Genomic DNA, 12,450 nt, shown 5'->3' on the forward strand with positions numbered 1-12,450 from the left:
GTACTATCATTACCTTAAGTATCTCATTAATGAAGTCAATAAAATCTCTAAACAGTTCCACGCACTTACAGTAAAACCACCATAAATAAGTTGCCAATGTCTTGTCAAGGGTTAACTAGCTGTAAGTCACCACAAGTAGGCTAATCTGCCAGTTTTGCTGACAGCATTAACAAAGTTTGCGTGTTCAGATCCATTTAAGACCTACAGCAGCAGCAGCAAAAATATGGTAAATATCAATTAGAAATTATATTGTCAACAGTCTAAATTTTAAAAAAAAATTGGTCAAGTTGTTTTTGCTAACAGATTGTACTGTACATACATTTTAGCTAAACAGACTGACTTAAAGGAAAAGGCAAACATTTGGGGGAAAATCATGGTGTAAACAAAACTGATATCACTTCTACATCCTTCAGGTACTATGAGGCTATAAGCAAGCCATGTAACTTAGCTAAACTAGCCAGTAGCTACCTAGTTTAGCTTAGCATTACGCTAAACTAGCCAGTAGCTGTGATCTTAAAGCTACCTAGCTTTAAGACCATAAACTAAAATTAGCTTGTTAGCTTGGTGTTATCCAAGAAAATCTCACCAACTGCTAGGATTTATCTTACTGACTTAAAATATTTTTTTTTAAGTATTTAAAAAAATGTTAGTTGTTTATGTTTACACAGTTTACATCATGCTAAGCTAAGCTAACTAGCTGCCAGCTATAGTTTCACATTTGCAAACATAAGTGGGGCATGAGGTTAAACTAGGCATTTAAGAAAGGCAGCTTGATTTAAGTTATCTTTGAAGGCAGAACATGACACCTAAATGCCTTCTAAAACAAAGTAATACAATGTTGTAATCAAGTCATTACATTAATTGGCCAAGGAATGTTATATTCTTGATTATGCAGCAATCTGACCACAACATACAACATTGATTGTATAAGCTCGTTTCTAATGTGGATTTTTGCCATAGGAAAGTGGGAATTAACTGCTCTCCATAACACAGGTTCATACCAGGCTGCCTATTTGTTATAAAAAGGACTACAAATTGTCATTCAAATTATCAACTTTGTTCTGCTTCATTCTTCGTAAATTAATGGTTCACAGAGTACTTCTTCATAGAACAATCCCAAATTTAAAAAAACCCAACAACAAACCCCAAATGATTTACAAATCCTCAAATTATAAACAGCAAAAGAACATCGCTGATAATAGACAGATCCCTTTACAAAAAATTATAAATAAACAAACACAATACAAAAAAATAAAAAAAGCTTCCAAACTAGAAGTAGCTGGAAAACATCAAACAAACACACAAATTAAGAGGACCGCTAAAAGAAACAAGGCACAAACTTCTTACAAAAAAACGCCAGTCTAATAGACACACTAAAATAACCGTTGTTCCGTCTGTAGATGATTAAAGGTCAGTAGTCAAGGCTCTTTATTAAAGTAACCTGAGAGGGGGGGTTCCTTTGCCAGCTGCTTTCAGATGAAAACCTCCATCCTTCTTTTGCAATTAGCCAGAAAAAGTGGTTTCCAAATGCTTAAAGTAGCAGTCACAGTGAGTTAAAAACACAACATTTCCCATTACTCCCAAAGGTGTTTCTTGACCCTGTTTTCTGCCAGTCTGGGCCTTGTAGAGAAAGGCAAAGGGAAAAAAAACAAAAAAAACTTGGCATATCCACTGAAAAACCAAGACTGCTGCCCAGCTCTCGTAGCACAAAAGAGGATGGTGAAGGCGAGCAGATGGATTCTTAGGTGTGTATACAGTGTTTCATCAGGGCAGCTCCTACCATCTGTGCAGGTGGGAGCGCTACCGGCCTACACGTGTGAGCGGAACTGGTGGCTGGCGTTAAGTGGCTGTCTGCTTCGGAGTGGGATGAGCCAAAGGAGTTTCCAGCGAGTGCCACAAACTTCAGCTAGCGCCCACTGCCAGGATCTCTTTGCGCCATATCTGATAAGAAAAAACAGGTAATTGTTCAAGTAAAAATCCTTTTTGTACCAAACTGTCTGCCAAAAAGTGAACGAGGATCATAGATTGCATATAAAAGAAGGAGAGTGACACTGCAAAAAATAAAAAATGAAAAATCCCCCACTGATCTGTCACTCCCGTTTTGAAACCACAAGTTCCCTTCTGCTTCGCCTTTGGTATGCTATGTAAATGGCTGGTCTCTACACATACGATAGATTTATCTCCCAAAAGATCGGCCTATTCCTCTGACGCAGCTATTCCTGCTATAAGAAGAAACGGAACTTACGTTTCATTTGAAAAGTGAGCCATTTTCTCGATGGTGGTCATATCCTGTAAGACAAGAAAAATGCAACATGAGTGACTCATTTTAAAACATTTCAGATAACATCTTTTCACAGACCTGCCAAACTATTTAATAAATGAAATGTTTATTCATGTCAGCAGAGGTATGGCAGATGAACATGTTGCTGTTGTGGTTTATAGTAATATGAACGCACTCATGTGCACACTTTCTCCCCTGATTCTTTCCTATCGATCGCTGCATTACTGGCATTGATCGTTTTATTTCTGTACACCATGTCATGTTGTTTTGTCTGAAGCTGCTACATCATTTTTCTTCTTTTTTGTCTTCAACTTGCTTTCAAGAGGACATGCAAGCTGAATAACGCTGTGAATGACGCATTTACTGATCCTACAAACTGATATTCAACACTTAGCTTGGAAATATTAGCCGCATTTAATTAGTTAAAGACATAATCGCATCAAGACGATGGCAGCAGGAAATGGGTGGAGAACTTAAACTGTCAGCTGAAACGAGAAAATAAGTCTTTACTCAGTACTCACTGAGAGGATGCCAGTCATCTGTGTGTAAAACAAAGAAGACATGCCTCCAAACATGACCACGCCCATTAGCGCAGAGATTCGCAGCAGAGCCAGTTCGTGACGTGTAGTGAACTTTTCCTGAGTGAAAGAGAACAGTGCCCTTTGTTGTGAAAACCTCTTATCATCTTAAAGTCCCATTTGCTGATTTTCCCACTGTCAAATATGAATGTTTATAGTTTTCTATTAGTGTAGCTAAATCTCATAATAAACATGGCCAAAGTTTCAAATAATGAGGTCAGAGTATGAACATCAATCGCTGTAGAAGAAAAGTCATTTTTTATACTCTTGGCTCTCTGTGATGTAGGTGTGGGCAGATATCCCTATGTTTAAAGTTACTCAGCAGAGAATAAAATTATGAAGCTGGAAATGAGTAGAGGCCAACTTTTAAAAACAATCCCATGGACCTACCTGGTCTAGTCCTGTCAGAGGCTGGAAGTAATAGTACTGACAGAAGTCCAGCACCAGCGTGAATAAGCTGAGGACCTGAGCATAGAAACACAGCTGCAGGAAGAGCCAGTGGTTGTCCTCTCCCACACAGTTATTAATCCTGCAAAGGAAATAAAGTGCATTTAGCAAGTGATCACATATTTCTTTATCACAGCAGTGGACACACATGGCATGCTATGATATGTTCAGTCATTAAATAAGCTTTCAAATCTCAGTAATTGAATAAACAAGAATGGATGGGAGCATGAGAGTAGGTGTTCGTGTATGATTACCAGGGACAGTGATGGTCCATCCTGCGCACACAGTGGCCACAGCGACTGCAGTGGTGCGACCGTTTAGGTCTCATTAAGTTGCACTTATTGCACAACTCCCAGTGCTCTCTCTCTGAAACACAAAGACAACAAACACTATGTAACAATCATCGATCCGAAGAGAGTTGATACTGCTAGTCGGTACCGGAGTAACAGACAAACTGGACATATACAAACAAGCGGTAAGCAGTGAGAAAAGCATTTACCAGCATGAGGTATGTGTGGGTCCGCAGGAAGACGGCCTGGATCTGCTGTGGAAGCTCTGAACAGTGCTGCTAGGCAGAGTCCTGATGCTATGTAGTAACCTAAAGAAATACAGTGTGTTTTAATTCCACTGATGAGGTGTGATCGGGCACATTCATTTCCAATTTCCAAAGAAACTCATTTTCAGTTTTTCACGTGTCAACACAAAAGGTAAGGAAACTCACAAACAACAATGGCCCAAGGAATGTGTCCCTCATTGTAGTGTGGAAACAGAACCAGTTTGGGAACAAAAAAGGTGTTGTAGAGCCAGATCCCAAATACCACACTGATGCACAGCCAGCCCATAGGGTCCACCACGAAGTGCAATCGAAGCTTCATGGCTGCTGGGAATTCTGGGAAACCTACAGTGTACCAAACGCGAACACACACACAAACTTAAGACACTGACAAACATGTTTTGCAGTTCTTTAGTTTGCAGATACTTGAAATGATATGTTTCAGGCAAAATACCCATCAGTGAGACCTGCATTTTGCCCTGCACATTATAATAGATCTATAACTTAACTACAGAAGGATTAAGGATACCTTTATAAGATTTGTACGTACAAGGACATATCAGATACTGTGTGGAAATGGTCGTGGAATGTGTCTTAAACAAAGGCCTAACCTCTGTGTAATACAAAGCAGATGCTTATCAACCAGGCACTTGATACCCTGAGCAATCTACCCCCCAAACCTTACACTGAATCTTATTATCAGCATTATCTAGTACAGTAACACTGCTAGAACACAGTACGAACAGCCCTCGTAACCACGTAACCACTACCAGAGCCTCGTTATTTGTAAAGCCTCGCCTGCTCCATCATTCATACTGCTGACAACATTCACAATCGTGATGGGCTGGGCTCTAAAACCCTGACTGTGTTAGCTAACATCTACGGGCCAACGCTGCTCTTTACTTCAGTCGCGTAAAAATGAACCAACGCGTTTATTGTCAAATATACATCTCGTGAGCTAAAATGAAAAGACACTTACTTTTTTGTCAGCGAACGAATCAGTGAGACTACTTCCTCATCGCCTCTGTGGGACCTGTTTTGCTACCTGCAATGAAAAAAAAATCACATTTCCGATCTAAAAAAATAAAACCGGAACAAGCATTATTTGCATTTTTGTCCTGGGAAGCATCGAAATTGTTAATAAAGTTATTCTATTTCATATTACATAAAACGAAATAATGGAAAACTAAAAACAAACCAAGATACCGAAAATGTTAAATTACTCATTAAGGCAATGATTTGATTAAAGAAAATCACAAGTCATTTGCTAGCGAGACTTACGCGTTTATTAAGCTGTTCTAAGTCTACATAAAAGCTTGGTATTAGCATTAAACTCTCGTTTGACGCGATAGATAAAGCGAATATGATTTTTTTTTTTTAAACAGCGGCACTTTTTACGTTTGAGCTGTTATTTTTACGTCAACATTCCTAGTTTCCTGCTCGGTCCGCGTAGTCGGCAGCTTGATATTGCTGATGTAGCAGGATGGTGGCGGCCTCGCTCTGCTGCCGCCCTCTGGTCAACTGTGGTCAATACATTTTGATAAAATATAATCGAAAATACAAACCTAAAATACAGTTGGAAAAACACTACTCTAATGTTAATGTTATAAACGTAAGACAATTTATATTCAACACAAATAATTAAACATTAGTTTGAAAGGTGCGCCACTCCTAATAATGACGTAATTCAACTTCCGCTAGCAATAGCGGCTGGTGTTTGTTGACAGCGACGCCGCATAGCTTAACAGTGCCACAGTAGTTTCATTGTGCTGTTGGAGCAAAAATGGCATCATTCAATTCGTACAAACTCAGGTGTTCAATCCCGGGCCACGAGATGGACGTCAGGGGACTCGCCGCTACTGTTTTTCCAGAGGGAGCGTTCGTGTCTGTGTCCAGAGACCGGACCGGAAGAGTCTGGGTACCAAACTCAAGGTAGCTAGCGCTAGCTTGCTGCTCAGAAACTGCTGCCTGGCTACGATTAATTTCAGGGTACAAGTCACTCTGCGCAAAGAGATTGACTTGTCCGGACAAGAAAAGTGTCAAGCCAAATCACGCCTTACTGAATATTTTACTATTTCTGATTTCATATGTATAAAAATGGTTAGTAGCTAAGTTAGCCAAAAAGCACAGTGCTAACGTTTGCTCAAATTAGCTTTGTCATTCATTCAGCTGCAACTGTTCTTTTACGAAACACGAAAGTGAAACAGATTCGGAGTGCTTATTTTTGTTAATTTGCCTATCCTTCTTACAGATTAAAGCCAAAGGGACCTACCTTCTTCCCTCAGTAATCATTGTTAACTTTCGTCTTGTTCTCCCTCTGACAGCTCAGACAAAGGCTTCACAGAGATGCACTCTATGTCTGGACACTCAAATTTTGTATCCTGTGTATGCATCATCGCACCCAGTGAAACATACCCTCGGGGACTTGTTGCTACAGGCGGGAACGATAATAATATTTGTGTTTTCTCACTGGATCGACCGCAGCCCCTCTTCACTCTCAAGGGTCACAAAAATACAGGTGAGTTGTGCTGTCCTCGCTGTTTGGATTTTTGTAGTAGTGAGGATTAACTGGTTGCTGTGTTACTCGTCACAGTGTTTCTGGTTCCTGGCTTTCTAACTTTAAACCTCCACAGTTTGCACTCTGTCGTCTGGGAAGTTTGGGACACTTTTGAGTGGTTCCTGGGACACTACAGCCAAAGTCTGGCTCAATGAGAAGTGCATGATGACCTTGCAGGTACGTGGTCCTCTACACTTTTCAGCTTGCTTGGATGGTGATTAGTGTCTCCATTGTTTTGAAAAAATTGACAGAACATGTTTTGTGCTTGTTAATTTTGTTTCAGGGCCACACTGCAGCGGTGTGGGCAGTGGCTATTTTACCTGAACAAGGCCTTATGCTGTCGGGATCAGCAGATAAGACCATAAAGCTTTGGAAAGCAGGACGATGTGAGAAGACGTTTACAGGTGAGGATATGCAGGTGTATATTGGACATGGGTTTTTTTTTTTTTTTTTTTTTTTAAATTTTTTTTTGGGGGGGGGTGCGTGTGTATACAAAAAGTAGACTGGCTGATGAGTAGCATGATTGGTTGTCTGTCTTTGATTACGTGGTTAATAATATAAACCAACAGTATTGTAGGATATGGGACAAAGCCATAACTTTGTCAAAGTAAAAATTTAAATTGGTAGCTGCATATTTTTTAGGGTTAAGTTATGGTTAAAAAAATATTCCCTTCCATTATAGGTCATGAGGACTGTGTGAGAGACCTGGCGGTGATCAGCAACACTGAGTTCTTCTCGTGTAGCAATGACACAAGTATCAGAAGGTGGCTGGTGACAGGCGAATGCGTACAGGTCTACTACAGCCACACCAACTTCATCTACAGCTTAGCTGTCTTCCCCAATAGCCAAGGTTTGTTGATTGTATCAATATTTAAAAACAAGGGATAGAACTGAGAGACTTGAAACCAGCAGTCAGTGATGCTCTTCTGTGGTTTATTCAGCCGGCTTCCATTTTCATACTCTGAGATGGTACCTACTTCCTACACCCTGCCCTCACCCTTTTTTTTTTTTTTCTCTTAGATTTTATAAGCACAGGGGAGGACCGGAGTCTGAGGATATGGAGGCAAGGAGAGTGCTCTCAGACCATCCGCCTGCCTGCTCAGTCTGTGTGGTGCTGCTGTATTTTACCTAATGGTGACATAGTAGTCGGAGCCAGGTAATAGAGCTGCTTTTGGCATGTTAATATGCAGTCAGGTCATAGTGATTTCCTTGATCATGTTACACCATAAATATTTAAAAGCCCATTAAAGACAGTGTTCGCTGTCCTCATTCGTCGCATCTCTCCTGCATTCAAACAAATGTTGAATGAAGCAGTAAGTAGTTCTGTGGCTAAACCAGAAGCTTCTCCTCTGCCCACAGCGATGGCATTATCCGCGTGTTTACGGAAGCTGAGGACCGCATGGCTAGTGCAGAAGACCTGCAGGCCTTTGAGGATGAACTTTCCAAAGCCACTATTGACCCCAAGACCGGGGATCTTGGTGACATCAAACTGGAGGATCTTCCTGGAAGAGAACACCTGAACGAGCCTGGTAATGCAGCAGTCTGCTATTTATTTTGTCATATAAAACGGTGAAGCTGTTCTCTGTGCATCAGGGTGGTTTTGTTTACAACAGGGAATCGCGATGGACAGACACGGTTGATCAAAGATGGACAGAAGGTGGAGGCATATCAGTGGAGCGTCAGTGATGGCCGCTGGATGAAAATTGGAGACGTGGTCGGAGGCTCAAACCAACAGACCTCCAAGAGTGTCATGTATGAAGGAAAGGTGAGGCTACAAGCTCAGAGTTAGTAAGCGGGACGTCGCATATGAGCTGTCATTAATGTCCCCCCCCCCCCCCCCCCCCCCCATCTGCGTGCAGGAGTATGATTACGTGTTCAGCATTGATGTGAATGAGGGAGGGCCATCCATGAAGCTGCCTTACAATGTGACAGACGACCCCTGGCTGACAGCGCACAACTTTCTGCAGAAGAATGACCTCAGCCCCATGTTCCTCGACCAGGTTGCCAATTTTATCATTGAGAACACCAAAGGGCACGTGGTGGGACCAGCCCAGCCCGCTGGTGGTGACCCCTTCACTGGTGAGGTCCAAAAGATGGATACTGCTGCTGGCTTCTTTGCTTTCTTTGCTGTACATTTAGATTAATTTCACTGGAACAATTAAGGGATCTTAGATTGAATGTATAATGTGTTTCGCCTCTTTATTTGACAGGAGGAGCACGCTATATCCCTGGTTCTTCCAGTGATACTGCAGGATTTGGAGCTGATCCTTTTACAGGTATAGTTTGTTTACTCAGAGGTGTTCATAGTCTGAACTTGACCTGTAAGTGCAGTTTCACAGCTGTGTTTTTTCTTCACAGGCACTGGTCGCTACATCCCAGGATCAGGCCCAAACCCAGGTGCTCCTGTTGGTGTAGCGGATCCCTTCACAGGTAACTTGGTATCGAAAGGAGCAATTGGGACTTGTGAGATACAAATCCCAGTGGTACCTTTCTATGGAGTTATGAGGCCTTTCTCTCTCTCTCTCTTTTTTTTTTTTTTTGCCTTTAACCAAATGGCTCCAGGACTGCACTAAATTATCGTTTTTTAAGTGTCCAAAACAGCAGTGTTTGTTGTTATAGTCACAGTAAAAATCTTTACTGGGAAAAAGATGGTGGAAGTCCTGAATGAAACTAGCTTTTCAACAAGCTCTAGCGTAAAGAAAAGGGAACTTTGCAGCTGCTCCCATCCACCACTGTTTATCTTACACAGTGAAAAGCTACAGAAGTTAAAATAAAAGTGTGTTTAAGCAGATTAGCTGTTAACTTAATCTGATGTGATGTTTAAATCAAGCAGCTTACTGAAGGCTGTCATCAGCCGTCCTGCTTTCTGTCACAGCAGCTAGCACGCGGCAATCTAAAGTGTACCATTATTTCAAGGCTTTAGTAACATTATTTTGTACATTTAGATTCATATAAAAAGGTTGGCCATTGAATGAATATTGGCATTAATTATTAACATTTACACTAGGGCTGCTCAATTAACGAATTTTAATCACGATTACGATCTGGGCTTTCAACGATTATTAAAAATGACTGACTGATTATTAGCCCCTCCCTCGTGCTTTACTCTCGCGCTGCTCCGTGTGGCAAATCCAGCCACATATATATATATATATATATACACATATATATATATATACATATATATAAAAACAAAAACGATTGTCAATTTTTTTTGTAGTTTATTGCACTTTTTTGCAATTGATGTAATTACTATGGACTTAATGCATACATATTATTAAAATATGGGCTACAACAGTTGTATTGATGTATAGCAACTTGAAATGCTCCCAAAAATGGCACTACAGCATGTAAAAAAAAATAAATAAATAAAAAAAAATATAAGCTCTGGCGGACTTGGTTCTATGGTAGGTCTTAAAGGGTTAAATAAATATCGTCAAATAATCGAGATCTCAATTTCAGTGAAAATAATCGTGATTATCATTTTTGCCATAATCGAGCAGCCCTAATTTACACCATCATAGCATTTATTTTCTGCAGTAGGAAACGTTGCATCAAAGCACAGAGCAGACCTCTGAGAATGCTGACATGCTCGCTTTTCTTCTTTGCAGCTGGCACATTCTTCTTTAAAGACTCACACACACTCATTCATTCACAAGCAATTTAAACACATACACGGGAACACACAGCATGCTTGCCTCATTCATGAGATGAGGCAATAGTGTCAAACTTTTTTTGTTTGCCTCCTGCTGATGTTAGAAAGTCTTCTAAGAAGTTAATGCTCTCTCTCTTTTTGCCTGAGTTTAGGTTGCATGTATAACTTATTAACAGTATACTTGTCATTGTTTTAGTTTTTTTTTTTTTTTTTGCATTTAATATTACTTTTCCTTTCTGTCTCCCTGCTTTGCAGGAGGTGGTGCATACTCCTCAGCAGCCTTGAGACAAACAACCAACATCTACTTTCCTAAGACTGATGGTGTGACCTTTGAGCAAGCCAACAGCTCTCAGATCATTGGTAAGCATTTCAGTGTGATTTGTTAACTGTCGCTGAATAACTTGTGCTTTAAAGTGGGTGATATTTGGAACCTTCATATATTTTAAGAATGTTTATTTTATTCTTGTCCATAACGTAGTGTAAGAAAATGTGTTTTCCACCTGTCCTTAACAGCTAAGTTGAAGGAGCTAAATGGAGGTGCCCCTCAGGAGCACAAGCTCTCTGAAGAAGTTCTGGAAAGCCTTGAGAGGCTTTTGTTGTCTGTGTGTGGACTCAACTCCTCTGAGCCTGCTCCGACCATCCAACAGATCAACCTGCTTTGGAAGGCTTCTCACTGGCCTGAAGGTAATAAAAAAGTATCCCATCCCAATTCATGTGTGTTTTAATGCTTTTTAGCTAATTTCTCTTCACTAATAAGACCCTCCCCAATCTTTCTTCATGTTTTGTAGATATTGTGTTTCCTGTCCTGGACATTATGAGGCTGGCAGTGCGCCACCCGCAGGTTAATGAGAGCCTTTGTGGAGAGGCAGAGGGTGTACAACTGTGCAACCACCTCCTGAACCTAATGAGGCCCGAGGGGCGTCCTGCCAACCAGATGCTGGCACTGCGGACTCTGTGTAATTGCTTCAGTGGCAGGCATGGCCGAGCCCTCCTCATGGCCCAGCGTGAAACGGTGCTATCACGTGCTGCTGACCTGGCCACCGTCTGCAATAAGAACATCCATATTGCCCTGGCCACTCTGGTGCTTAACTACGCTGGCTGTCTCCATCTCCAGCCTGACCTTGAGGCCAAGGCCCAGTGCCTATCTGTGGCCAGTAGAGCCCTGGAGACAGTACAAGACAAGGAGGCTGTATTTAGGCTGCTGGTAGCCTTGGGAACCACAGTGGCCTCAGATCAAACAGCCCAGGATCTGGCTCGCTCGTTGGGAGTCAGCTCTCAGATTTCCAAGTACTCATCAGTGTCTGATCCATCGAAGGTGGGAGAGTGTTGCCAGCTGCTTTTAAAAGAACTACAATGATATGAATGATTTAGACAAAAAAAGAGCACTTGTTTCTATTACTCTGTTCTACTTAACCAGTTGTGGTGGAGATCTAAATAATTGTATGTTCCACAATAAAAGAAGGACAAGTGAAAATTTGCCATACGCTGACTCTGTTTTTATTACTGCAACACCTCTCCAAAGCCTTTTGACTGATTTATTTTTTAAAGTATGTGGTTAACAGTGTATGACTGATTTACACTGTAGAAAACAGTTTGCTGTGTAAAGTTACATCTCGATTGATCCATTTTCTGCTTCTTATCTGAGTCTAAGCAGACATATCCAGGCCTCCCTGTCCGCGGTGTCTCAACTGACTCAAAAGCTGTGACAGATAATTTGACGTGATGTCATTGTGTCCAATAAAACAGCAAAAGCATTTATTTGAAGCTAACAGGACTGAATAAAGTTACGCAACAAAAAGCCATGAAATGTCAATAGTGTTGTCACGTTTGCATTCAGGAGCACTTAAATATCTTATTTAAAAAACAACAAAAGTTTTTTATATCAGGAAACACTGATGACCCAACCACATCCAGTGGGTGCCTTGCAACACACACAAAAGACCTGCCAGTCCTGCAACCAAATACTTCAGCTTTTTCCAGGATAACATCAAGCTCTTCAAGCTGGAGAAATATGCTGGGTTTGCTGCAAGACCTCATCCTGTTTGAACAAGACAAACAGAACTAAGGGCAGAGTTAGGTGAAGCACTTGTGGATGTTATGATTGCTGGACTTTGACCTGTGTACAATCCTAATAACCCAAGCAACTATGGGTAAAGTACGGGATTTCTAGTATACTTAAGCTATAAGCTGCTTTTTAGGTGGAAGACTTAGCTGGTAATATCACACGTGGTTTTCTAGAAACACTGTCTTCCCAGTGAAATCTAAACCAGTAATAGCTTAGGAAATTTTTAGAGCATAGTACAGCTGCTCTGGCCAAAGTCCAATAAAACTTTGTATCTGTCAGGGCTACGCCTTTATATGTCAAATTTACCTTCGACA

General features: G+C 41.0%; 2 protein-coding genes across 5 annotated transcripts; one reads left to right on the forward strand and one right to left on the reverse strand.

Moving 5' to 3' along the window:
• Positions 1-674: 674 nt before the first annotated feature.
• Positions 675-6,151, reverse strand: zdhhc21 (zDHHC palmitoyltransferase 21). 4 transcript variants are annotated; one of them, XM_026161799.1, is made up of 9 exons: positions 6,132-6,151; positions 4,839-4,904; positions 4,028-4,204; positions 3,806-3,904; positions 3,561-3,672; positions 3,250-3,388; positions 2,803-2,919; positions 2,246-2,289; positions 675-1,941 (listed from the first exon to the last, which is right to left on the reverse strand). In XM_026161799.1, exons 3-9 carry the CDS (start codon positions 4,179-4,181, stop codon positions 1,809-1,811), a joined length of 798 nt encoding a protein of 265 aa, XP_026017584.1. In that variant the 5' UTR covers positions 4,182-4,204; positions 4,839-4,904; positions 6,132-6,151; the 3' UTR covers positions 675-1,808. The 4 variants fall into 4 exon arrangements, with proteins under 4 accessions (XP_026017584.1, XP_026017586.1, XP_026017583.1 ...); XM_026161801.1 differs by lacking the exon at positions 6,132-6,151 and adding an exon at positions 5,258-5,376; XM_026161798.1 differs by lacking the exon at positions 6,132-6,151 and adding an exon at positions 5,141-5,233.
• plaa (phospholipase A2-activating protein) lies at positions 5,535-11,554 on the forward strand. The gene is made up of 14 exons (XM_026161759.1): positions 5,535-5,791; positions 6,184-6,377; positions 6,493-6,593; positions 6,700-6,820; positions 7,099-7,266; positions 7,437-7,572; positions 7,776-7,945; positions 8,030-8,181; positions 8,276-8,495; positions 8,627-8,692; positions 8,775-8,846; positions 10,327-10,431; positions 10,585-10,755; positions 10,860-11,554. The coding sequence occupies exons 1-14, from the start codon at positions 5,643-5,645 to the stop codon at positions 11,426-11,428; spliced, it is 2,394 nt and encodes a 797-aa protein (XP_026017544.1). The 5' UTR covers positions 5,535-5,642; the 3' UTR covers positions 11,429-11,554.
• The last annotated feature ends 896 nt before the right edge of the window (positions 11,555-12,450 follow it).

Source organism: Astatotilapia calliptera, chromosome 3 (assembly GCF_900246225.1).
Source record: "Astatotilapia calliptera chromosome 3, fAstCal1.2, whole genome shotgun sequence".
NCBI lineage: Eukaryota > Metazoa > Chordata > Actinopteri > Cichliformes > Cichlidae > Astatotilapia > Astatotilapia calliptera.